The sequence below is a fragment of the Pelodiscus sinensis genome, chromosome 2, assembly GCF_049634645.1.
Source record: "Pelodiscus sinensis isolate JC-2024 chromosome 2, ASM4963464v1, whole genome shotgun sequence".
In the NCBI taxonomy this organism is placed as follows: Eukaryota; Metazoa; Chordata; order Testudines; family Trionychidae; genus Pelodiscus; species Pelodiscus sinensis.
Window position 1 is genome coordinate 150,644,675 of NC_134712.1, and position 24,430 is coordinate 150,669,104.

The 24,430-nt window shown below is 42.4% G+C and overlaps 2 protein-coding genes across 4 annotated transcripts in view; both read right to left on the reverse strand.

The window, feature by feature from the left end:
• Window positions 1-8,817: 8,817 nt before the first annotated feature.
• LRRC14B (leucine rich repeat containing 14B) lies at window positions 8,818-20,259 on the reverse strand. Its single transcript, XM_006114210.4, has 2 exons — window positions 14,337-20,259; window positions 8,818-11,106 (listed from the first exon to the last, which is right to left on the reverse strand). Exons 1-2 carry the CDS (start codon window positions 15,239-15,241, stop codon window positions 10,461-10,463), a joined length of 1,551 nt encoding a protein of 516 aa, XP_006114272.2. The 5' UTR covers window positions 15,242-20,259; the 3' UTR covers window positions 8,818-10,460.
• A 147-nt stretch (window positions 20,260-20,406) lies between these two features.
• Window positions 20,407-24,430, reverse strand: part of PLEKHG4B (pleckstrin homology and RhoGEF domain containing G4B) — a 190,968-nt gene continuing 186,944 nt past the window's right edge. For all 3 annotated transcript variants that reach the window (XM_006114213.4, XM_006114212.4, XM_075921637.1), the window contains exons 25-26: window positions 23,208-23,267; window positions 20,407-20,667 (exon numbers count right to left, since the gene is read on the reverse strand). In XM_006114213.4, the coding sequence (XP_006114275.2) occupies window positions 23,226-23,267 (42 nt within the window). In that variant the 3' untranslated portion in view covers window positions 20,407-20,667; window positions 23,208-23,225. The remainder of the gene's footprint in view (window positions 20,668-23,207; window positions 23,268-24,430) is intronic.

Genomic DNA, 24,430 nt, shown 5'->3' on the forward strand with positions numbered 1-24,430 from the left:
AAGACTTCTCACATCATGCTCCACATCTCAAAGTATTACACTGTTTTGTTTAATTCACATAGTAGTCATTAATGGAAACACCAATCTGCAAATGCATTCCCAGGATTTTGAAATACACAATTCCGTTGCAGTAGAGAGAGTGTCACTGTTGTTGGTAGTTGATTTTGATGCCATTTATTTCCTTAAAGCTTTTCATCTGATCAAATTATGTAGAAAAGGAGATGATGTATATTCCTGTCTCATTTCACTTGAAGGCTGCGTCTATACTACAAGCCTCTTCCGCAAGAGAAAATGCAAACGGAGTGCTCATTTGCATAGGTCGCACTCTCATTTGCATTTCTTCTTTGGATCCCTTTTGCACAAGAGGTTTTTGTGCAAAAAAGAGCTGTGTAGATTGCTGTGCAAAAACCCCCTTTTGCGCCAAAAATGAAGAACGGCTCTTGTGCAAAAGGGATCTGAAGAAGAAATGCAAATGAGAGCGTGACCTATGCAAATGAGCGCTCCATTTGCATTTCCTCTTGCGGAAGAGGCTTGTAGTATAGACGCAGCCAAAAAGAATACATAAATTACACATAATGATGGTCCACTAGTACATCCTGAATTCAAAGCACAAAGAAGGATGACAAATTACCCCTCACCCAGCGTCATTTGTTCATCAATCATTGCTCACTATCAATAGTGTGCTCACTACAATCCCAGTCCGGGCTTTATGTACCAACTGTAGGATTCTGACATGAGCATCAAAGGGGTGTAAAACAAAACAAAACAAAACAAAACAAAACAAAACAAAACAAAACACAAAACAAAACAAAACAAAACAAAAACAAAAAGGGCTAAAATGGCTAGTGGGAAATACTTACACTTGCCAGCATCAGAACAAAAACTCTAGGAAATAAAACCAGAAATCATAAACAGTAGTGTTTTAACAGACAAGGAAATCCAGCTGGGGTAGGGGTTTGGGTTTTTAAGTCTCGTCTTGACAAATCCCTGGCTGGGTTGATTTAGTTGGGATTGGTTCTGCCTTGGGCAGGGGGCTGGACTTGATGACCTCCTGAGGTCTCTTCCAGCTCTATGATTTTCTGATTCTATGTGTGAGAGGGGGTGAGGGCTCCAACTGGGGTTATGGGCTCTGGGCTGGGGATAAACAGTTTGGATCATGGTAGGGAGCACAGGCTGGGGCTGAAGGGCTCAGAGTGTAAAAGAGAGTGTAAGGTTCAGGCTCTGGGAGATAGTTTGGGTACAGCAGAGGGCTTGGGGCATTCTAGGATTTTGCGGTACCAGATACGGTGCACCCACTTCAGGTGGGTCCTTGCAAGAGACCACATGTCTCTGCTGCTCCTAGGCAGAGGTGCGGCTGAGTAGCACTGTGCACTGCCACCACCTACAGGTGCTGCCTTTGTAGCTCCCATTGGCTGTAGTTCCTGGCCAATGGGAGCTGTGGAACCAGCACTCAGGGAGGAGCAGGGGCAGTGCACATAGCTCCTGTGTCCAGTCCTCTGCGTAAGAGCAGCAGAGACATGCCACCGCTTCTGGAAAGCCATGCAAAGCCATTTGGAAGCCTGCTGGCCCCATGCTAACCAGACCATATGTTGGACATTAAATGAAGATCAGAAATGGCAGTTTATAGCATTTTCCATATGGTACAGGGTTGGGTATTAGCTTTTACTGCAGTTGGTAATCATTCTTTAGGCAATTGGTAGTAATCCAAGTGCAGTGCATTGGAAAGGGAGCAACCAATTATGCTTCCAACTGGAGTCAATCCAGGGCTTTACAGTAGGAGTGGTTGAACCACTGTGCTGCTTGACTAAGAATTATTGCTTGGTAAAATTGGGAAATCTGAAGCCACCTGTTTGGACAGGGAGGTGTCATCTTTTAAAGAAGATTCTGGGTTTGTTACCAGGACTCCATAAGAAGGACCTGAACATGTTGATTTTGGTAAAATATAAAAGGGGGGATATGAATAGGGAGGAAATGAAAAAAAAATTATCCTGGGAAGAGCATGCATGTTTATATTTCCCCAAAGAGGGAGAGACAGCAAACTATTTAAACAGATGGCTGGCACTAGCTGCATGATTAATGGAGCTGGGCTAACTTTAACTATGTTTCTAGCTTCCTTAGGGAATAGGATACCAAGATAGCTGAGGTTTATCTGTTGCCAGCTAAATGTCCTTATAGGAAAGGTACTGCCATCTAAATTCAATGAGATCATTGCTTCTGATTTATCCATAACCAGATAATTTACTGAAGTTATCTATTGTTTATAGGATATTTGGAATTGATTGATCTGACTTTCATAAATAGGAGGCTGTCATCAGCCTATAGATGGATTTTTGTCTCTGAGTCCCTGATTTGATCCTTTGACTATCTTGGTGTTCCCTAATTAGTACTGCAAGTGGTTCTTATGCTAGATAACTTAGGAGCGTGAGCTGGGGCACTCAGACTAGTTCCCTCACACAGATCAAAGGGGGATGATATTGTGCTATTTGTTAGGATATGAGAGTTGAGTTTAGAGTATAACAGCTTTATCTATCAACTAAAGAAAAGGATTTCCCCTTTCCAAATTTAGCCAGAGTAACGAACAGATACTTCCAGTTAACTGTATTCACTAGTTTCTCTGCATCAAGTGGATGATTGCATGGGAATTTCTAGAAGGTTGATGGAATACAACACTCTAGAAATGGACTTTAATCAGCTGATATGTGTTATTTGAACCACACTTTTTTATTAAATCCCACCTGACTGTAATGAATCATAGATCATACACTACTTTTTCAGACCTCTCAGCCAATATTTTTGTATCATAGTCCCATCTGATCTTACAGTTTGAATCTATCAGAATCATTTAGTCTAACCTCCTGTACACTGAATGCCACAGAATGTCACCCACTCCTGAAATAGACCCATAACCTCTGGCTGAATTATTTGAAATTCTCAAATAATGACTTAAAGACTTCAAGTTAGAAAATCAACTCAGTATGGATCAAAGAGATGGGTCCACAACTCTTAAACTTTTTCATATCCTCACTTTTGATAATTACATTTCTTGTTTTCAGTTTTTCTATCTCATTCCTTTCCTGACCTGCCTTATATCTACTCCTTTCCCCTCCTTTTAAGGTCCCCGGAGCAGTAAAGGAGAACCCACACGTACCTTTTCAAGATCTAGAACAAAAAATGGCCCAACCAATTATATTATTTAAGTGCTTGATAAAGAGATTTGACCTAAATGCTTCTTAATACTATAAATTGTGTTTCCTTGAACATCATAGGGGCTAATCACCTGATAAGAAAAAGGTATTATCATCCGTTTAAAAACCCTGAAAACAGATATGTTCCTACAGGTCACTCACCTTAATGACTTGAAGGCAGAGAAATTTAGGAGAAGGTAGATGTAGGAAGAGGGTTTTAACAAATTATTCTCTGAAACGAAAGGTGTAGCAATGTCATTTCATAAAAGACCCAGTTTACAAGTTCTAGACATAAATAAAGAGGAGGAAGTTAGATCTTTGCTGATGAGATTATATTCATTGTACTCACTGTGTCTTCTAATGAGGAGATTCTGTTCTCAGCTTCCTCTACTCCTGAATAGGGTTGCCAGATAGTTTACCAAAAAATACCGACCCTCTCACCTCCCAAAAAAACACTGAGGAAAAAATCTGTTAAGCAAAAAACAATGTCTATGTAAACAGTCCCAGGGAGTCTTCTCTTGTACTGTTCTGAAGGCCAGTAGGGGAACCTGAGCCTGTTCTTTAGTGTAGGTTCTAGAGTAGGGAGTCTTGGCTCAACTGTTCTGGGCTCTATCCACTCTATCATTGCTCCTTCCCTGCACTGCTTCCTGAGCCTGCCCCTTCTATGGGAGTACCAGCTCCAAACCAACATTTGCCTCTTCCCAGCTGAGCCTCTTTTAAATAATCTGCTTCCTGGCTACTCTTCCAGGTGCAGCCTAGACAGTTAATTGGCCTATCTAGTCACTTTTATCCCTTCTAATCCTGTATGGTGAACATCCCATCACATACCCTCTCCCTCCCAACTACTATGTACAGGTGCTGCAGGTTCCTCCTTTTCTGGAGTGGTCACAGCAAGGCCAGCAAGTCATCCCAGAAGCAGATACACTATTCCATGAATGAGAAATAAATAATAATGATGAGCTCAGCATAAGCTTTGTTTTGAGCCGTTTTTCATTGCTATTATATACTTGAGGATATTGAATTCCCTTTGTGTTAATTGCTTCTGTATTTTAATCATGTCACTGGGGACTTTGGCTAGTTATCCTCCATGTAAGAGCATATCCTGGTCTATGTACAACATGAGTGCCACCCTTCTATCCAATGACAAAGCAAGGAATGAGTGTGGCTATAGACAGAATGGCCAGAACTAATTGGGTGAGGGGTGAATCAGAGATGAAGTAAGAGAGTTAAGTGTAGAGGTAACCATGATGGGTCATGGTACTGAACAGAGTGATTTTGCGGTAGGTACATATGTGGATAGACGAGATATCCCTTGGGGCCTTTGGAGGTCTGAAGATGTTCTGATGTGTGTGCATGGGCACGGAAGCAGCATGCTGAACAGATATGAGCAGTACTTGTAATAGATATGGCAGCCGCCTGTGTTATCTCTGGGGTCCTTTGTATTAAATTTATGAACGGTGTATGTGTGATTGTGTTCTACTTTTGTGGGAGGGTTTCAGCAGTTCTTTCAGGAACTAAGAACAGTTGGGGTGACGAAGGTGACTTACTGATGATAAGCCTTCAGTACAACCTATTCATGTGGAATTTCTGCACCAAAAATTAAAAATTCTGTGCACAATATTTTAAAATTCTGCATGTTTATTTGTCAAAATAAGAATATAATAATTGCAATTATTTTGGTAATTTTTTTTCAAAAAGCCTATCAGCTAATCTGTAACAATACAGACAACAAAAAAGATTCAGAATTTTTTTTTAAGACAGATTTCTGTCTAGGCATAGTAATACAGAATTTTGAATAACAATGCATTAAAACTACAATACAGAAATTTATTTTCCTCACCCTTTAGAAGCAGTGCAAAGGCTTAGGGAAGTTAAGGATAACAGAGAAACTGAGGGACAGAGAAGTAATTGCTGGAAAATGGCCTGGGTGTGAACTTAGAGGGTTGTTGGGTGTGGATATGTCAAGAATGTTCCCTACTCTGGCACTTCAAGTGTAGAAGGTGGGGGCCTGAAAAAGACTTTAAAATGCCCTCCCACTAAAGGCTTCTGTATAAAAACTCCTCAAGATCACAGATTCCCTGGCCTTGGATTGGTATTGCTGCCAGCACCCAAATGCAAAAACCCTTTTGAAAACACAGGAAAACACATTTGGGAATTTCTTCCTGTGGGGTACCCTCAAGCTCCTTACATCTTCCTCTGGAAGCTTGAAAAAACCTGTAATTTTTCTTAATAGCTGGTTTTGCAATCTTAGGCACATGAACAAAGAACCTCCTGCCTTATAGGAAAGAGGAATCAGATCATGGTCTTAAAAGGTGATTTTAATTAACAAAAAAAACATACTCGATGAAACAGTACTTGGATGGTAGGTGTTACAGAGCAACTGAAAAAAGAAAGATTAAAACACAGAGAATTGCTTTCCTGGGATTCAGTTTGGAAGTTATACTATAAGAGGATAGTTACATGTACTCAGCACAGAGAAATACAACAAATCCCAAAATAAAGAAAATAACATGATTGTGTCTGACTAAACATTCCCTGTTCTAGTCACATATCTGTGTTCCTGGATTTAGTCCTCAAGGAATGGATGTCACTGAATCCTCTATGTCTTGTTCCTGGGCTGAATTCCAGGGCCAGCCCCCATATCTCCTCGCTTGGGCCAAAACTTTGAAAGATCTCAATTCTGCCTTCTTTCTGTTCTATTCCTCTCATGGTACTGCTCTGCTACCTACCCTAATAAAGGAGAACTAACAACTTTAAATGCCTTGTTCAAAAATTTTAAGTAACACAACTTTCAGAGCAGAGAGAATACATATGCAACAGCAGCAGACACAATTTCTACACTCTGGGCCCTAGTGGAGCCCCCCCACACGGTCTGGCACCTGAGGTGGCCGCCTCAGTTCACCTCATGGTAAGGCCAGCCCTTCTCATTTCATGTCTCCCAGTTCTCCTCTGGTCACACAAAGACTAGAACAGGAAGGTCACTGCTCTATTTTCATTGGTATCCCGACTTCCTGCCAACTCATTTCCTGCTTACCTAGAATTTCTGGATACTCTCTAAGAACCACTTTTTATGGTTTTAACTCTTACAGAAAATTTAGTTAACTAAAAGGCTGGAATGTCCAGAAAAGGGTAGTACCCCTCCCATTCATCACAGGGTGGGAGAAGTATGGAACAGGCTTTATTTGCAGGGGAGGAGGAGCAATTGTTATGGAATTGGGAAGCTTCTCCTATGTACACCCTGGGGGTGTGTCTAGACTACATGGCTCCATCATTAGAGCCATGTAAATTAGTTTACTCAACATAGTCAATGAAGCGGGGATTTAAATAATCCCCACTTCATTAAAATAAAAATGGCCACTGCGCTGTGCCGAAAATCAGCTGATCCAATGCAACACGGCAGTCTAGATGTGGTGCGGTCGACAAGGGAAACCTTTGTCGACCGCTCCTGTAAGCCTCGGGAAACGTGGAATGAGGTTTACAGGAGCTGTCGACAAAGGCTTCCCGTGTCTAGACTGCCACGCTGTGTCGGATCAGCTGATTGTTGGCACAGTGCGGTGGCCATTTTTATTTTAATGAAGCGGGGATTATTTAAATTCCCACTTCATTGACTATGTTGAGTAACTACTTTACATGGCTCCGTTGACGGAGCCATGTAGTCTAGACACACCCTGGATGTCCCATACCCGTTCCCATTTAGTCATGCACATCTACCTCTGTCCTCATGTGTTCCTGAACCCATACTCAGTGAAGGTAGATATGGAGGGGGCTGCTCCTCCTGCATGGGGTGAGGAACCACACAGCTTTTCTTTTCTTCTTTTTCTTTTTTATTTGCATGCATGCTGGATTTAAATGAATTAATATGTCGACCATGGATACAAAACTATTTGTTGCTTATGTGCAGGAAAGAAAGGCCAGAGACTTGTAAATCTCAAAAAAGTAGGTCAGAAGTAGATGCCCTTGTGCTTTTTATAGTTGTATTTAATTATTCTGTATTCTCATCATACAGAGGAAACACAGAAAAACAAGCTTAACTGGAACTTATTTTCCACTTGTCATCTGAGGGCTGCTCTGAAGAGCTCAGCATTGCTCATATGAAGATGATGTTGCAGAATGCAGTCATGTAGTTACTGGATTTAGGGCCTTTTTATCCTCCAGGATGAAACTGAGGTGGGAAGTCTTTGTGAATCTCATGCATCCACATATGAGAGTGTTAGCTGTCTCAATAACATCCTGCCAACTCTTCCTCCAAACCTCAAGGAGATCCTATTATGGGGTCTGGGATCCACACATGGAAAGAAAAAAATGCTACATGAAGGCACATGATCTTTACTCTCACCCCCTCAACCTCTCTGGGGCACATACTCAGGAATTAATATAGGTAGGAGCTGAATTATCATTTGATTGGAGACAACTCTGCATTGTGGAACTTCTTAAAAGTGGGCTCCAAAGTCTGCTACCAGCTCAGGCTGCTCATCTGTATTATAGCCATGCTACTCTGGATCTTGCATGAATAGGGCAGTGAGGCTATAATGGAGATGAGATGGAGAAAGCTAAAGCAGAGAAGGACCTGTGCAGGGATGGGCCTCTGCCTCCAGCAGGTCTCCTGAAAGCCTCTCTCTCAATTCTTGGAGATGTCCAGGATTTGGAGATTGGGATCCTGACCTCTGCCATGGGGGTGGGGACCCTCAACCAAAATTGGATACAACTTTGTCAGAGGAGTGTAACAATATAGTTTTTCTATAGCCATATTGGAAGGCCCAAGCCTTCCTCTGCAGCCAGATTGAAGAGCAGCAGTCATTAGCTGTAAAGCTTGCACTCACATACTCACATTCAGTGTTCCCTCTAAGATTTTCCACCAATAAGCAGAGTGAGTTTTGTCTTGAGAACCAGTATTGTGTTCATGTGCACTTGTTTGGATGTGCGCCACTATGACCCCCAAATTATTAATACATATCTTATCTACCTTTCCCTTTTCCCTCTGCTGCCATGTCTCCCACACTCCCCTCACCTCATCTGCTCCCCTGGTGCTTGCTGGTCCTCCCCACCCCTCACCCTCCTCTGCTGTCCTGGCTCCTGCCCTTCTCACTCCCCTCAGCCCTCTGTGGACCTGCTCCCCGCCCCATCCTCCTTGACCCCTGCACCCACCCCTTCTCTTCCCCCTGTGCTCACTCCTCTTCTAGCCCCATTCTGATCATCTGTAGCTACCCCTCCCCATCTCCTCTCCTAACACCTCCCTCTACCCATCTGCCCTGCCTCTCTCCTCTGGTGCCTGTTCCTCCCCTCCACATGTCTGCCCTTCTGCTTCACCCCCACAATCCCTTGGCAGTTGCAGTTTCCCTTGCCCCTACACCTTCTTGGTGCCTCCCCCCTCCCTCACTGCCCCTGCCCTCCTTACCTTCTTTCTCCCTGGTGCCCACCCCCTTGCTACTCTCTGCCCCAGTTCTCCTCATGACAGTCTGTGCTGTCACATATGACTTACTCCATCCCCCGCCTTCCTTATGCCCACCTCTCCTTTCAATCCCTCTTTTCCTGACAGTGATTGCTCCCCTCTCCTCATCCTCCCTCTCACCCCATTGTCCCTCCCCTTTCCCCTTCCAGCATCATCCTGTCCCCCTCCCTTCTCCCACTCCCACTGACACTTTCCCTCCCCACCTGTCTCCTGTTCTTTTCCTCATTGTCTCCTTTTGGCCCCATGGCATTTGTCTCTCGTTCATACTGCCCTTTGGTAACTGCTCCTTTCTTCTCCTGCGCTGGCCCCCTCTCTCCCCTCAGCACAAGCCTGTTCCTGTCCTAACACACCTTCCCCTTAGTTCTTCTCCTGCCCCTTCCCTAACATTCTACCTTTGACATGGAAAGCAGTTTGCAGGGGCTGGAGCCGGGGCTGAGGTGCTATTTTTAGTACCATGGTGCCAGCCCCAGAAGCTCCCACAGCCTGGCTGCAGCTGCTCCTGGGGCAGGACCGCATGCTGGGACTGGAGCAGAGGCTACCCACCATGGTCCTGGTCCCCGCAGGATCTCGGTACTAAAAATAGCACTGCAGGGAGCCTCAGCTCCAGCTGGAGTAAAGCAACATCCATACAAGGCCTGCTCCAGCTGGGGCAGCCTCACTGGAACAACCTCACCTCACATGCTCCAGCTTCAGGTGGAGGAAAAAGGCAGCTGCCTACTCCCAGTAACCCACCAGGTCTGGCAAGAAACTGTTTATCAATAGTTGAGGTTGTGGAATCCTCATTTTAGGATTATGGTCCTCACTTTCCTATTGTTTGGCTGTATGATCTCGGTCTGGTTTTTAATTGTTTCTGTCTGCTGTATAATTAATTTTGCTAGGTGTAAATCAACCAAGGTGGTGGGGTATGATTGGTTAGGTAATTCTGTTATGATTAGTAAAATTATACTAAAATAATTGGTTAAGGTATAGCTAAGCAGGACTCAGGTTCCACTATATAAACTGGGGCCCAAAAGGAATTTTTTTGGAAACCAACTCCAGGACACAGCTCCAAGATCAGAGCTGCCAGACCTCAACCCTGTGCCAATGACACTGTGGTGAAACTGGAGTCCCCCAGATGGACCTGATCCTGACTTTCCCTCAAGGCAAGTTCATCTGTCTTATTGGGAATGGTGAGCACTGCATGCCTGGTGTGTGCATCTGTTTTTGATGATTGTTAATAAATAGAGATTAAATAGGATATTACTGTGTAAGGCTCTTCCACTGGTAAAGACCCCTCAAGCCCACAAAGTGTAAGGTTATGCCTAAGCCTGCAGAAAGATATGGGTGAGTTCCTATATTGGAAAGGTTACACCTGAGCCCTAGGAACAGATAAGGGTGGGTGCCCCTAGAGAGTGTGAGTATTTTGTGTGGGTAACAAGAGAAAATTGGTGAGTTTAGTTCCTCATAAGGTCCCTCTCAATGTGTTTATTTGCAGGATGGCACAAATTTACCAAATAATTATTAGGTAAATATAGCTAGTGTCGGGTTAGGTCATACTGCAGATGAAACACAATCATATATTGTTTTACTGCAGTAACTAGAACCAAATCTGTTCTTTTGTGGAAAGTATGCAGTGATTAAAGTTCTCAAAAAGTGGCCTTTACATTAACACATGACAGATCATAGCACAGTTAAAAACACGTGAACTGTACAGTAGCTCCAAATAAAGAAAGCTAAGTCTAGTCCAGAAATCAGCAAAAGCAGAAATGAAGATGCAGTGTTTGGAAGTTCAGTGTGTGCACTGAATTTACTCTCCTTTGGGCAAAGCAAGTCATCACCGCTACATTTTAATTTATTTCTTGAAGAGCTTTGTTAAAATTTTCTAAAGTATCTTTGAAAGATTTCAGCAAACAAGATCCAAGTTCATTACCAGTCTCCTGAATGGCTGCATCGTAGCCTCCAAAGAGTGGTGTTGAAGCCTTTATATCCTCCCGGTTTGCATGAAGTAAAACAATATTAAGTTCTTCTGCTATTCTCTCATATTTTTGGTGATCAAATTTTGAAAGATCAGCATCATCAATTGGATAGGTGACACTGTTAGGATAGCAGTCCCTAGGAACTGGGAACTCAATGTATTTCAGCATTGGCAACTCACTAAAAACATTAAAGAGGCATTTAAGTGCTCGGGATGACAGGGGATTTCCAAGGAACTTGAATTCTTGTAGTTTCCTGCAGGGGATCAAACCCAAAATCAACATATTTACATGAATGTCTTCAATGTTACATTCCTCAAGGATGAGACTCTTCAGAGTATGAGAACAGTGGTTGAGAAGTTTGAAGAAGGTTGATGGGTAAAGATCAGCCACATTGTGCCCACTGAGGTCCAGTACTTCCAGGTGGTTAGAATGGAGGCTATTGGCTAAATAGGCCATGTCAGCATGGTTCAAGGAACAGTTAGAGACATCCAGTAGCTTCAGAGGGGTTTTCAGTGGGCTGCCGATTTAAATAAAAGACAAAATATTTACAGTATAAAGTGGTAGAAAATTATAATTAAAAAAAGATGTGAATATTGAAATGGCTATTTGTCATTAATGTAGCCTGTCTTCTACTTTCTTGACTAATTTTGTAATCTAGTTTGATTAACTGAAAGGTATATCATGCACATCAACGTCTTAAATTGATGTGGTAAAAATGATTCTACTGATGGTTTCATTGGTTTACCCAGGGACAAATGTGATCCATTGCATTTATGGTACATGTACATTTCATATTCCATGATGTTGGCTTTACATTTCTATTACTTTGTCTTGTTAATAATTTGGACCACTGACAGTGCAGATGAAAAAGAAGAAAGGGAAGAAAGAAGACAGTGCATCTGATTTGGGCTCTGCCAGTAGCAGTACATCTAACTCCAGCTTTGATTGTCTACTGATCATACAATCTTGCCCAAAGGGCACTTACCAACATCTCAGAGCCTCTGCATCAAGAGAGCCAAGGAATGCTGCAAATGCCCCACATAACAGAGCAGAGCGAGCAATGCTCTGGGCTCATCAAAATGCATCTTAGCTACCTCAGTACCACTGAAGAGGTGGCTGTAATGAGACCTGAGGACACGGTCTATATATTAATTAATTCAAGTCCAGCATACAAGCAAATCCAAACAAGAGCTCAAGAGCCATAAATGCGACTACCAGCTTTTGGAGAAAGGATTCCACTTGAATCAGGGTTGAAGTGGGTGACAATCTCCACCTCAAATCACCAACATGGGTCATTTGAGGATTGTCCTTTTCTGTCAGTCTGGATAGCACTTAGCACAATGGAGCCTGTGGCCACATTACACGTATTTAACAATAATCAGCTCCGTGCCTGTTGCTGTGGAGAGACAGTTTGGAAGTATTTGGTTCTTAGTGTCTATCAATGGACATGCGCTGCAGGTTTGAGTATGGTGGTCGCCCTCTTCAGACTTGTGTCTTGCAATGGGAGGAGAATGAATTAGAGGAGATCAGTGACTTAAAAACACCATAATGTCTCCACTGAGTGAATATTTCATTTAGGACTGAATTGTGTCAAGGCGGAGCACAAATGGCCTGGCATGCAGGGGTGAGCATCAAGCATGGGCTGAGGGACTAGGAGCCAATTACTAGGACTCAGGTGAGGTTAGAATCCCAGGAGATCAGAATTGAAAGAAAGTGTAGGGCAGGGATGAAGAGCCAGTGACTAGTGTAGCCCAGAAGTACTGAAGCCACTGACAAGGGAGAGTGCAGTGGGTAACCCATTCTTTAGGGAGAGTGAAAGCTGCTCTACAGCTTTCGCTGAGAGCCAATTTGCTTTTAACTCATGCTGCAGAGGCACATGGGCTTTAGCCCCTAAGCTCACAAGTTCAGTTCCACGTCCCAACAACCAAGGTCTATCAGCTCTTCACTATCAATCAGGCCAAGTCAAGAGACCAGAAGGTCTGGATTGGGTGACAGAATCTAATGGCAGGAAGCAGGTGGCAGCAAGAATCAGGCAGAATTCCCTATAATCTTTTCCATCTATGTGTGGAATATATTTGGTTATGTGTATCAAAGCACATGTAAATACGCACCACCACTAGAAACAGAAAACCTAGCTGTTGGCACTTTACTTAATCAGCTGGGCAGCCTTTGACTCTCTGCTGAGAGGCTGGACATGGGCAAGCTTATAGGGAACACTGCTGGCCTCATCCAATTTTATGCAACAAATATTAGTTACAGATAACTCCAGTAAGCCATGGAGATGGATCACATGGCTAATCCATAGTTGGGCTGACCCTTCTGGAGAGGATAGACCAGTGCAGGGCATGAAGTGGGCCATTTTGGTGGTCTGCCACCATCCAGATTGTTGTAAACCTGTTAGATTCTGGAAGTACCACAATAAAATCCAATGCAGTAGCAGCCTAGGATCAAGACAGCATGTCCAGAGGTTGAAGTAGACTAGAGGGTGTGTGTGATGTGGCATCTTGGCTCTGTCACACACAATGAAGGACATGACGAAAGCTTGCATTATGGTGTGCATTCGGTGCAACCAGAAAAAGATAGGACATCAATTGTAAAGCTGTAAAGCAAGCTAAGTGCTCTGCCGGGTGTGTGTGTATGGGGTTGTTGTGGCATAGCTGTCAGGTTGCCTCTCTTGCCTGACATAGGGGAATGTAAATGCAGTTATTCACAGACATCATCACAACCCAGATATCATGTGGTTCCCGGTTGATGGCAGCTAGTTTGTCAGGCAGAATTTTGGAGGCAGACACAGGTCAGGACAAGACAATAGGCACAGTCATCTGTTAGGGTGAAGCCTAGTTGAATAAACAATTTCTTGTTTCCTCCTCATAGGGGCTGTGGCTCATGAGGAGTCTTGGACCTCTCCCAATCAAAGTAAAGAGGCAGGGCTTATGCCCTAGTTGGCCTTCATAAACACTGGGCCCAGGTGCTGCATGATGGACTGAGGTGTAACGGCTCACAGCACATCTGTGGATCAGAGGTTCAAACCCCCTGGGTCCTGACAGTACCATAAAAGCCCAAGAAGTCCATTCTATGTATATGAAACACATCTTACCTATATGGGATGGAATTTCTCTCTAATAGGATCTTTCAGTGTAATGCTGCTTCATTGCTTTTTTGGGCAGTATAAAGGCCACATTGAAACAAAGATGTTAATAAAATGAGAACTACAAAATTGTGCAGATTTTCTCAATTGTCAAAAAAGATAGTGGGCCATATTTTCAACACTAGAAGCCTAAAGTTAAGCGCCTAACTCCCTATTTAGATGCCTAAAGGTGGGATTTTTCAGAAGTGCTTTAGGCACTAAACTCCCACTCCCTTGCCGCCGTCCCTCCCCCCGTCCCGCAAATCCCATGGCAGCAAGTCTCAGAGCCCAGATCAACTGACTGGCGTTTGCAGGGCTCACGCTATGGGACTAAAAACATTAGTGTAGATGTTCATGCTCAGGCCAGAGTCTGGGCTCTGAGACTCACTGTCCTTGCTATGTTGCAGAGACTGAGCTGCAGCTCATGTTGGAATGTCTGCATGGTAAAAGGGACTGGAGTGTAGATGGTCTGGCCTACCAGTCACAGCTGGGCTAGGGAAATGAAAACATTCCACTATTCACCCCCACCCCTTTTCCTTAGGCTTGACAGCCCTTAATTCAGTGCCAATGCAACAACGAGCAGCTCATCACACTTTATCACACTTCTGGGAACAACGTACCTGAGCAGTTTCCGTATTTTTCCTGTGAGGGTAGAAAATGCCAGGCTCAGCTCAGTCAGCTGCGTCATTTGGCTCAACTTCTCTCCAATAGTTGTAAGGATTGATTCATCCTCATCTGTATACCGCTGCACGTTGAATGCTCTGGCTGGTAGTGTAAGTGATGTCAGTAGAGGAAAGTGGATGTTATTTAATAGCACTTCCAAATGCTCCATCTCCAAACGAATATTGTGAACCACTTCCAGTTTGCGCAGTGAAGAGGGGTCTGTGAGCTTTATGACATAGAACAGCTTTCGTAAAATGAGACTATCAGCTCTGAATGCCACACAACGAAGCTTTAGTGGACAGTAGCACCTCATTAGTAAGGCCTGGACTACAAGTTCATAGTTCCTCTCTGTAACAAACAGGTCAATGAAGACATCGATAGCGATATCAAAGATACACGGATTGAACTGCAGACTTTGCATTTCGACAAGCAGCTCAAAACAGAGCTTTGATAGTAACTCTGTCCTGGCCCACCTTCCCATAGTCTTCTTACACTTGCAGAGCTGAACTTCAACATCTCTTATGCCTGTCAGGTCCACCACTTTCAGTCGCTTGGAGTATGGAGAAGAATAATTCAGCACGTAGTCTCTCAGCCCAATTAGACAACTTTCCAAACAAACACAGCATGCTCTGCTGCTGAGGTCTTCCTGGTAATCCACTGTTGTCCCTAACAGTTTTCCTATATTAAAGTCTGCCAGGGGCCAGTTTTCCACCAGGTCATGAATCACTTCCCCCTGCTCCTGTAAATAACTGGCTTTAAAAAGAAGAGGAAAAAGGTTATGTGCAACACTGTGGAGATTTTTCCTGGCAAACTGTGCATTTGATACCAATGCCTCAGCACTAATGAACCGCAGCGACTTCATTGTTGCCTTTGATTTCTTTCCGGCATTGAGAGTGGCTTCTGTGTTTAACGAAGGTTAAGGTTGCTTGTCATTTGTTATTTTTAGCTGCAGCTGTTGTCTGGGACTAAGTGAAATGTCTTTAGGAAGGTAAAGTGAGTGGTTACATGCTGAGCCCTTCTATTTTGGTACTAGAGAGTCTGCACAAACCACATGTTTTGATTCATTTATTCAGGGACCAGTTTGTTTATTTAACCTTCATGTGTAATAAAGGTTAATTTTTGATAAGTGTAGGCTCATGTCAAAGAGGGCTGGCAGAACTGCAAAAAGTACATGTACATGGGAATAGCTCTCTATCTGCAATTAACTCTTTTATTGTGTTCAGATTATTTTTTTAAATAAAACCCTTTCACTTTTTCTTTAAACAAATTTAGATTTTAAAGTAGTATTAAATGTTAGCGCACAGTGTTTATCACTAGCTGAAGTTTCCATAGGTCTCCACTTTTTGGATTCCAAGTATTGTGGACCTGAAACCCTTTGGACAGCAAGCCAAGAACTGGAGCATGTGTTTTGACACATGCCTATTAAGGCAACGTGCTTGTGTTGATGAACAGAAATACCCTGCTCCAGATTCTTGGTTCCTGACTAGTCCGGCTATTCCAAAGATAAGCAATGATGCAGAATGTGGAGCTGAGAGGGGCAATCTTTTAAAGAAATTCAGTCACCGAGTTGTCTTTCTCCATGTAGAATATACACCCCCACTTCTGGGGTTTATTCCTTGCCTTCTGCAAGACATCAAGCGTGAGCCTATTCAGCATCTTGCAAGATTAGCTGTGCCTACAGAACCTAAAGGTTACAGTAGGGATAGTCAATAGGGGGCCCACAGGCCAAATATGGCCCAGCAAGGCATCCTATGTGGCTTGCCAGCTAACCTTTAAAATGTTTATCATTAAATTCAGAAACAACAATATACTATCATTTGCCTATAACTTCTTTAGTAAGGAACTGACAGTGCTTAATTAGTGAAGAAAAAGTGCTGTTGTTCCTATGGATGGAACGTTGATGAAAACAATGCAAGAATTCCTAAAAAGTCTAAACATTTTAAAATGTGATTTGAGAATTTTAAAATTCAAAAGCATATGCTTTTTATTTTCATGATCCATCTGTTGTCTCCATCTGTTGGACCTTTCCCTTCTGAAGCAAAGAACATCTTTGATCCAGTTGATGAAGGTGCCTTTCAATTATAAATTGTTAGTCTCCAGAGCTCTGATGTCTTGGAGGCAAAATTCAGAGAAGTGGGAGCAATGATTTCTGGACTCAATATGCTTACCAGTTTCAGAATAGCCAAAATCTAGCCATCTATCTTATAATGATGTACAGATCAACATACCTCTGCAAATCTGCATTTTCTACCCTGAATTTTATAACAAACTAACATCGCAGTTGTTTGGCAGATGAGCATCTTCACCGCTGCATACACCTTCCTCAGACCTCCTACAAACCACACTTCACAAAGCTTGACAGAGATCGTTGATGTCACCAACAAGGTAATAATTTGACTTATAAAGTTGGTTATAAGCTTTAAAAAATTAGCTGCTAATAAAGACTTTGATTGCAATGTAAGTATTGGTTTTGCTATCGACGGTCTTCTGTGCAAATGGCCTGTCTTGCGCCACAGAATTCTCAAATTGGCCCCGGGTAGATCTCATGAGTATCACTGGGCTTCCCATAAGCAGCCAAAAAGCTACCTTGCCCTCCTTCTTTGAAACCTCCCCAGAACTCTTCCTTGCTGTTGTCCATTAAAAGCTTGGTAATGGTGACTGACTGCAAAGATCACTACCTATTATGCTAACCAACTCTGCCTCAGTGTGACGTTGTATTCTCCCATCTCTCTGTCTCCTTGGCTTATCTCAGACTGTGTGCTCTGAGGGGCAGGGGCTATCTTTTTTATTGTGTTTGTACAGCACCTATCACAATGGAAGTTCTACATGACTAGGGCTAGGGTAGTACAAACAATAAATAAGGGATGATCTACTGCACAATCTTTTCAATAGTTATTGACTAGATAGCAGTTCTCCACTGGATTTTTTCCTGTAGGTGAAAACATGGGAACTTTAAAAAAAACTCACTATTTATACTAAGAGCCCGCTTGGCATCTGATTTGTAGAAGACAACTTCTTGATGAAGAAAGGCTCCTGAAAAAATCATAAGCAAAAATAACCAAGTGTGAGGGCATAGTAGTTCTAGTTAGATACCAGAATCCTGTGTATTAACTGTAAAGATTTGGAGCTAGCTCATTCATCTGGCAGAGGGTCATAGCTGCTAAAATGTCTTCTTCACTGGCAAAGAAAGGATGAAGAAACCTACTGAGACTCAACAAGGGCTTAACCAGTTTATTCACCTAGATTTCAGAAACATCAAGGGCAGCCACAGATGTATGAAACACTGTGATGGTAACCAGATGGATCATTATGAGGAAGATTTTGAATTCTGATTTAGACAATAAGGAAGTGTTTTGAGAGCAATCTACAATGAATAGGATATAGAGGCTTGTGCTATGCTCATGGGCCAGATCCTCAAGTCTTTACTCAAACGATCACTTGAAATTAATGGCTGACTTGCCTGAATACAAACCAGCAAAGAGCCTTAGGGTTTGACTCATATATCTTAGAATATTGACTGATAGAACTGATGATAATGGTGAAGTGGAATAGCAGATGCCCCTTCAAAAGTAAGGACCATGGAGAATGTAGGTGGCACAGGGCCCACTCACTGCTAGGGTGCCTTCTTCTGACAGGTGCTGGAGATTAGCTTCTTCCAGGTCCGATAACCCCCTTTCATGGCTCATTTGTGCATCCCATGGCCTTTCATTCACTCTGGAACTCAGCTTACTCCCCCTTCATGGCTTGATCCTCTCACCAGGTCACTGTGTGTTTTCTCTTTCCAGGGGGTTATCGAAGTGTCTCTGGCAGCCTCCCAATTCACGGCCTAGACTGTGCCACTTTCCCTGTGGCTGGCAGGGGAATTGGGACCCACTCTCTACTCCAGATTCTGGCACTGGGCACCTCTAATCAGCAGCCAAGGTCTGCAATGACTCGTCTTGCTACCATTTCCCTGAATCTTCTTTTATTCCACCTCTCTCAGGCTTTTGCTTCACCAACATGCTGGATAAAGCTTTTCTTCATGGCCTGGACCCCTGGGCTTTCTGCACTTTCCTGTGTTTCCTTCCTTCCTTTGCTAACATCCAAAGATGCTACAGGATTCTTCACTGCAGTCCCTTTCCACTGCCAGCATCCTGGTTTATTCTAGCCCTGTCTGCTCCTTCTCAGCTGGGTTCCATCATCAGACTGGGGCTACCTAATTCCTCTTGAAGTGAGCTAGCCAGTCCCTTCTCACTCCTTTTAGGCTAGCATGGGGTGTGAACACCGCATCACTCTAGGGAATAAGCAAGATTGGTTAAATGTTTAGTTCACAAGGTTAGGACAATACGGTGGAGGGAAATGTCCAGTAAAGGTTATTGGTTTCTTAAATAAATGTCAATAAAGATTCAGATATACAGTACTTAAAGTTAGTGCTCCAAGGACAATTCATTTTATTGTAATGCTTGATGCCTTATGGTTGTGTAACAAATGACATCACAACATCCTGGTATCTTGGGGAATTTTTAATGTCCTGAAGGCCTGGATTGCAAGCTGTAGATCATCATCTATCAAATCTTCTAAGTGTGGTATAGCAACAGAGGAGAGTCATTTGGAAGTCCTGATTTTTTTTCAGGATCAGTTCAGTGCGCTCTGTAACAAGCCCTACTAGAAGGTGCTGCTTATTTAGTTCTGTGACACAAAAATAGTGATGCGACAATAAAAATACCACCCACACCTAAATTTAAGGGTAAGCTTGGCATTTGCTGAGCATGTCTACAATGAAGAGTGAGGGGGATCAAATTCCTTTTTAGTGTCCTGTGCTAGTTACCCCACAGTGCAGGTCACTGCATAGATAAGCACCATACGGGTGCTACTTCCCTTCCCGTGTAGGTGGGGTGAAGGATGAAAATAGCCCTTGACTTCATTGTTCCATGTGCTATCTAGCATATCTGAACTGACAGGAAAAAAGAAGTAACCTGCATCTGGTAGAGAGCTGGCTGAGACTGCTTCCCCCTAGCATAAAGAGAGAAGCAGGGACTGAACTCTGGCTTGCCAAGGGACGGCACAGCAAGACACGACATTTATTCAGGACAGATTATATTGTTACATCTAGCCCCAAACTGGGATTTCATCTGTCTTTGTCTATTTATCTTAATCTTTTATTATCTATCTAGGGCCTTATGCCAAGAAGAGAAAGTGAGTGCCTTCCAGATACCACTACTGCAAATGACTAGTGGACTAATTTGGTCCCTATTTCCTCTTTCATTCATTTATTTTTTCAATCACAGCCCCACCTTAAATCAGTCCTCTCAAAGTCCTATGGTGATAATGCCTCTTGGAAACCCATCAGAATCACAATTTTGTCATACAAGAAAGATTTAATCCTGACAGCAGATACTGCTCATAAAAGTTTCATGATTTTTATACTATAGTCAATGCATGGTTGGAAAAGAAAAGAAAAGGAACATCACATACAATGAAAATAAATGTTACATGGTAGAAATTGTTTCATTTATTTTTTTAAAAAAGTATTAAACAAGGGCAATATTTGAAGTAACAAAAGTCAAACTGTTTTCAGCAGCTCCTGAATAGTATTTTTTCATATCTGATATTTGAAAATGAATACAAATAATTATTTCTAATTGTAATTTCTAGAAACTGCCATATTCTAACAAGTCCACATTTACTACGATTCATTGCAGCAACTCACTTTCTCATGATGCGCTGGAGGAGACACGAGTAATTATATAAAAATGGGTCGGCTGTAATGAGCGATTTAAAATGTGAGTCAATAAAATATAATTTATAAAAGTTTCAAGCAGTTTGTGTTCTTCCTTTTGTACAGATATTAGTTCATTTACTAAGGATTTCTACATTTACAGGATTGCACAAAATATAGCAACATCTACAACAATCATCTGCTATATACAAGATTCAGGTTAAAACAGAAAATAACGTTTTGAGTTGTCACACACACAGGGCCAAGATCTACCCTTGCAAGCCTTGAATGCAACCTCTGGAATCAGCAGCTTGTATGCTTATTTGAGAGCAGAATTTAGTTCATGTTTTGGAAGTGCAGATTAAACTCTGCAACAAAACTGCTTTTAAAATGACAAACAAAAATGAAGATGCATGTTCTCTGGTCATTTAAAAAAATATTTCAATTTTTATTTTGCTGCTGCTGAAGCCTCCAGTGAGAGATTCCATGAAGTGTGTCACAGGTTTTTCATCACAAAGTAAATTTGGGATGATCTGCAACAGCAAGGTCAGGATGGCTTGAAAATGTCTTCATAGTAATTTGACTCATAGCTGTCAAAACAATCCAGAAGTTACTGTGAGACTTACTATTTTTAGTTAAAATCCAAACTGTGAAGCATTCAAACTATTTAGACATTAGCACTTCTGTCTATTATTGTGCTGAAATATGGCAATAAAATACAATTCAGTTTGACTGCTTGATACTGAAACAATTTTTCAATACAAAAAATAGATGTCACAGCAATCTGTATGAGAAAATATTCCTTATTCCCATTTTAAGGAACTTTAATGAACAATTAACCTAAATGTAAATAGTTAATAAAATGAGCTGTTTTAAAATTAAGGTTTTTCTGCAGTGCTCAGCATTGGCCTAACTCTGTTCCATTACAGCTCATGGTAGGATTTCAGTGGGAACAATTAGGCCAGTGGACAGAGTGTTAGAAAATGTCACCCTACGTGTTTAAAGAATCTTTTAACCCTCATCAGAAAAACGTATGTAAAAAAGTTTCAATTTTAAAATCTACTACAGAATGTGTAACTACTGACTCCTGATTGAGATCAAAGCGTGTGTGGGAGCACTCTGACTCTTGAATTAATGAATTACACATAAATACTGCCTAATTGGTTTATTTGTGTAATTATAGTATCTTAGGAATACAGTTTGCAAAGATACAAATTTTACTTATTAGCCGATTAAATCTGTATGGGTGGGGGGAGGGGGAGGAAAGAGATGGAATTGTGGGGTTTATGATAAAAGCATGACATTTGTCGCAATCAGTTTAAGTCAGGGATGAACATAAGGGCCTCCGCGGGCTGAATCTGGCCCACCAAGTGAGTTGATCCAGCCCGCAGAAACCCTGCTGCTCCCCCGCCCCCAACCCAATTAGAGTCTGGGGGCAGGGGAAGCGCACAAAGTTTCCTCCACCCTGCCAGGAGCATGTAGCACTTTGAAGTGCCAGCGCACTCCAAGCAGGGTAGGGGGAGACTTCACACACTCCCCTTCCCCCAAGCCCTGATTGACCTGGAGGCAGGAGGAATGTGCAAAGTTTCCTCTGTCCTAGTCCCACCCCAATCAGGGCTTGGGGGCAGGGGAGCGCGTGACATCTCCTCCTGCCCTGCCAGGAGCATGCGGAACTTCAAAGTGCTACATGCTTCTGGCAGGGCGGAGGAAACTTTGTGTGCTTCCCCCGCCCCCAGGCCCTAATTGGCCTGGGGCTGGGGGAGCGTGCAAAGCTTTTTCCCGCCCTGCCAAGGACATGGGTGCTTAGTGGGAACGGGGAGGCAAAGAGGCTCCTCCACCCCAGACCAAATTATCGCTCACCCCTGGTTTAAGTACTGTAACTCCCTCTGGAGGCTGTGTGCGTGTGCCTCTAGAACACAAATGTGTGAGGGTCCCAGAGCAGAGGCTGAAGCCCAAACCCTAATGTCTACACTGCAACTGAACAGACCTTTAGTCTGAGCCCTGAGAGCCCAAGTCAGATGGCATGGGCCACCATGGATGTCTAGCAGTAGTGCAGTCATACCCTGAAGGGCTGCAGATAGGCTTGGGAATCAGGGATGTTAAGCAGGAAAGCCAGGGAGTTTATCTGCATGGACTTTCCTAAACTTGGGCTATCTTCCATGACAAGCTAATCTCCTAGGGTACGTCTACACAGAAACATTATTTCTCCTAGGGTACATCTACAAAGCAATAAATTAGACTGCGTCTACACAGCAGGCAGTTATTTCAAAATAGTGTTGAAATACTGTCAAGCTGGAGGACTTCTTGCTCCTCCTCCTGTATGAGGGGTAAGGGAAGTGGGAGGAAGAGTGCTCTATTTCAAAATAAGTGCTGTGTAGATGCTCCCAATTTCGAAATAAGCTATTTTGAAATAAACTGTGCAATTGACGTAGCTCAATTTGTGTAGTTTGTTCCAAGTTAAGACCTGCAGTGTAGATGCTCCCAAAGACCAGCTCAGCTTGCTATGTGTAGCCAGTACCTTCAGCCTACCAGAGTTTGAATTCAGGCATTATGTGCCTGATTCTGTCTTTGACACTTTAGAAGGCATGCTAGAAAAGCATCATCTCTACCAGCCCCTTTCCTCTTTGTTGGCATAAACCTTTAAAATTAAATAGTTAACTAACACACACACACACACACACAAAACAGCTTAAGCAGAAATCGGCAGTACTGCTCCATGTCAAGCATTATGCAAATGGTGGAATGTAGAATCCATTACATAATTTCATACCACTGTTCTAGCAACATGTATGCAACCCACAAAGCAAATTTTTCGCAACCCACAACGCAAATTGCTGTGGGCCAAAGATGGAGATAAAGTAAACATTCAGTGAAGGAAGAAAGTGAATTACAGGGAGAAATTATAGTACCTTTATACCAGAGCACTCTCTAAAGAAGTTTGTTAATAAGTGACAATTAGGATTCAATAACTTTTCTAATATTGTTAGAACATGCAGATCAGTTTTAAGACATTCCCATATGCCCCAATTTAATTGGTTGTTATTTTATAATTAACGTAACATCCTGGAGTCTTTTTTATTAACTTGATCATTTTAGTATAAGTGTTGAGCTGAGAAAACCAGTTACTTACTGAATTTATGCCTGTCAGTCAAACCATTGTTGAGAGGCCTAATACATGAGAGGTTTTGTTCTGATGGAAAAGGGAGGGAAATCTAATTAAAACCAACATTATAGTTTGCTAGGAATAACCTGGGTCATACCAACATAACAGGATAATTAGAACATTTTCTTCACAATGGCTCACCACGTAACATACTCTTGGTTGTAGGGATAGTTCAAAATGTATCCTTAAGCATTTCTAAATATTAGCTCTGCTTAATCATAAAAAATGGATGATGAAAATATTCAATATCATAAATCTGTTTAGTGTTATACAATACAAATATATGATGCACCATCATCTTTATTGACTGTCTTCCTGATTTTACTATATGCAGGAGAAAATCTTAGCATGCTTTTAGATTTTGGTTTCTAAGAAAATGCTATCTTAAAAGTAATTTGTGTGTGTGCCTTAAATTGCTCTTGAAAACCACAGATTTTTATGTGGCTTGAAAGCTTGTCTCTCTCACCAAGAGAAGTTGGTCCAGTAAAAATTATGATCTTACCAGGTCTCTCTAATGTTCAGGGACTGGTATAGCTACAGATACTCTGCATTGTTGAAACCCATAGGCCTAATCTGACATTCACAATCCTCAAACCAATGGGCATTGAGATAAACTCAGGATTAGAAGAACCCATTTATTTTCAGAGTAGTTACTTTTCTATATATTCTCTAAACAGGCACCCAAATTACTTTTCTATGCAAACCATAAAATCCACAGTTCTCCTCCATGATGGCTTTATCTCTTACACATCCTGATCAGAGCCCATTTCCTCAGTTTTATGTCTCTCAATCAAAAGTTTGTGTTGCAGCTAAAATCACTGTGCCTCAAGAGAATGGGTGTCCTTCAGAAGCAGTCCTTGCTTCTCCTTAGACAGCCAACGTAGTCGCTACTGAATGACACCAAGCTGTCCCTCCACCATGTGGCTTCAGCAAACTATGCCTGCCGTGCTCTTAGCTCGGGGAGCAAGGGAAACAGCAAGAGTCTCACACAGCAATGGAGAGGTCAGAGTGTCCACATAGAAGGTGGGTTTTACACTTCCAGCCTCCTGTAGATCAATAACTATGCAGAGTTCAACAGTAAGAATTAAGACTGTGAAAGCTCAAAGGGGTTTCATGAACAATTTAGAGCCAAGTGCTCCAAATTCCTCAGTAAATTCCCAAACCACCAAAACATGTAAGCATGTGAATAA

Excerpts from the sequence above, each read along its gene's own strand:
- LRRC14B (XM_006114210.4), bottom strand. The coding sequence starts at position 15,241 with ATGAAGTCGCTGCGGTTCATTAGTGCTGAGGCATTGGTATCAAATGCA. Across the intron at positions 11,107-14,336 it reads AAAATACGGAAACTGCTCAG|CCCACTGAAAACCCCTCTGA; the intron begins GTACGTTGTTCC and ends TTAAATCGGCAG.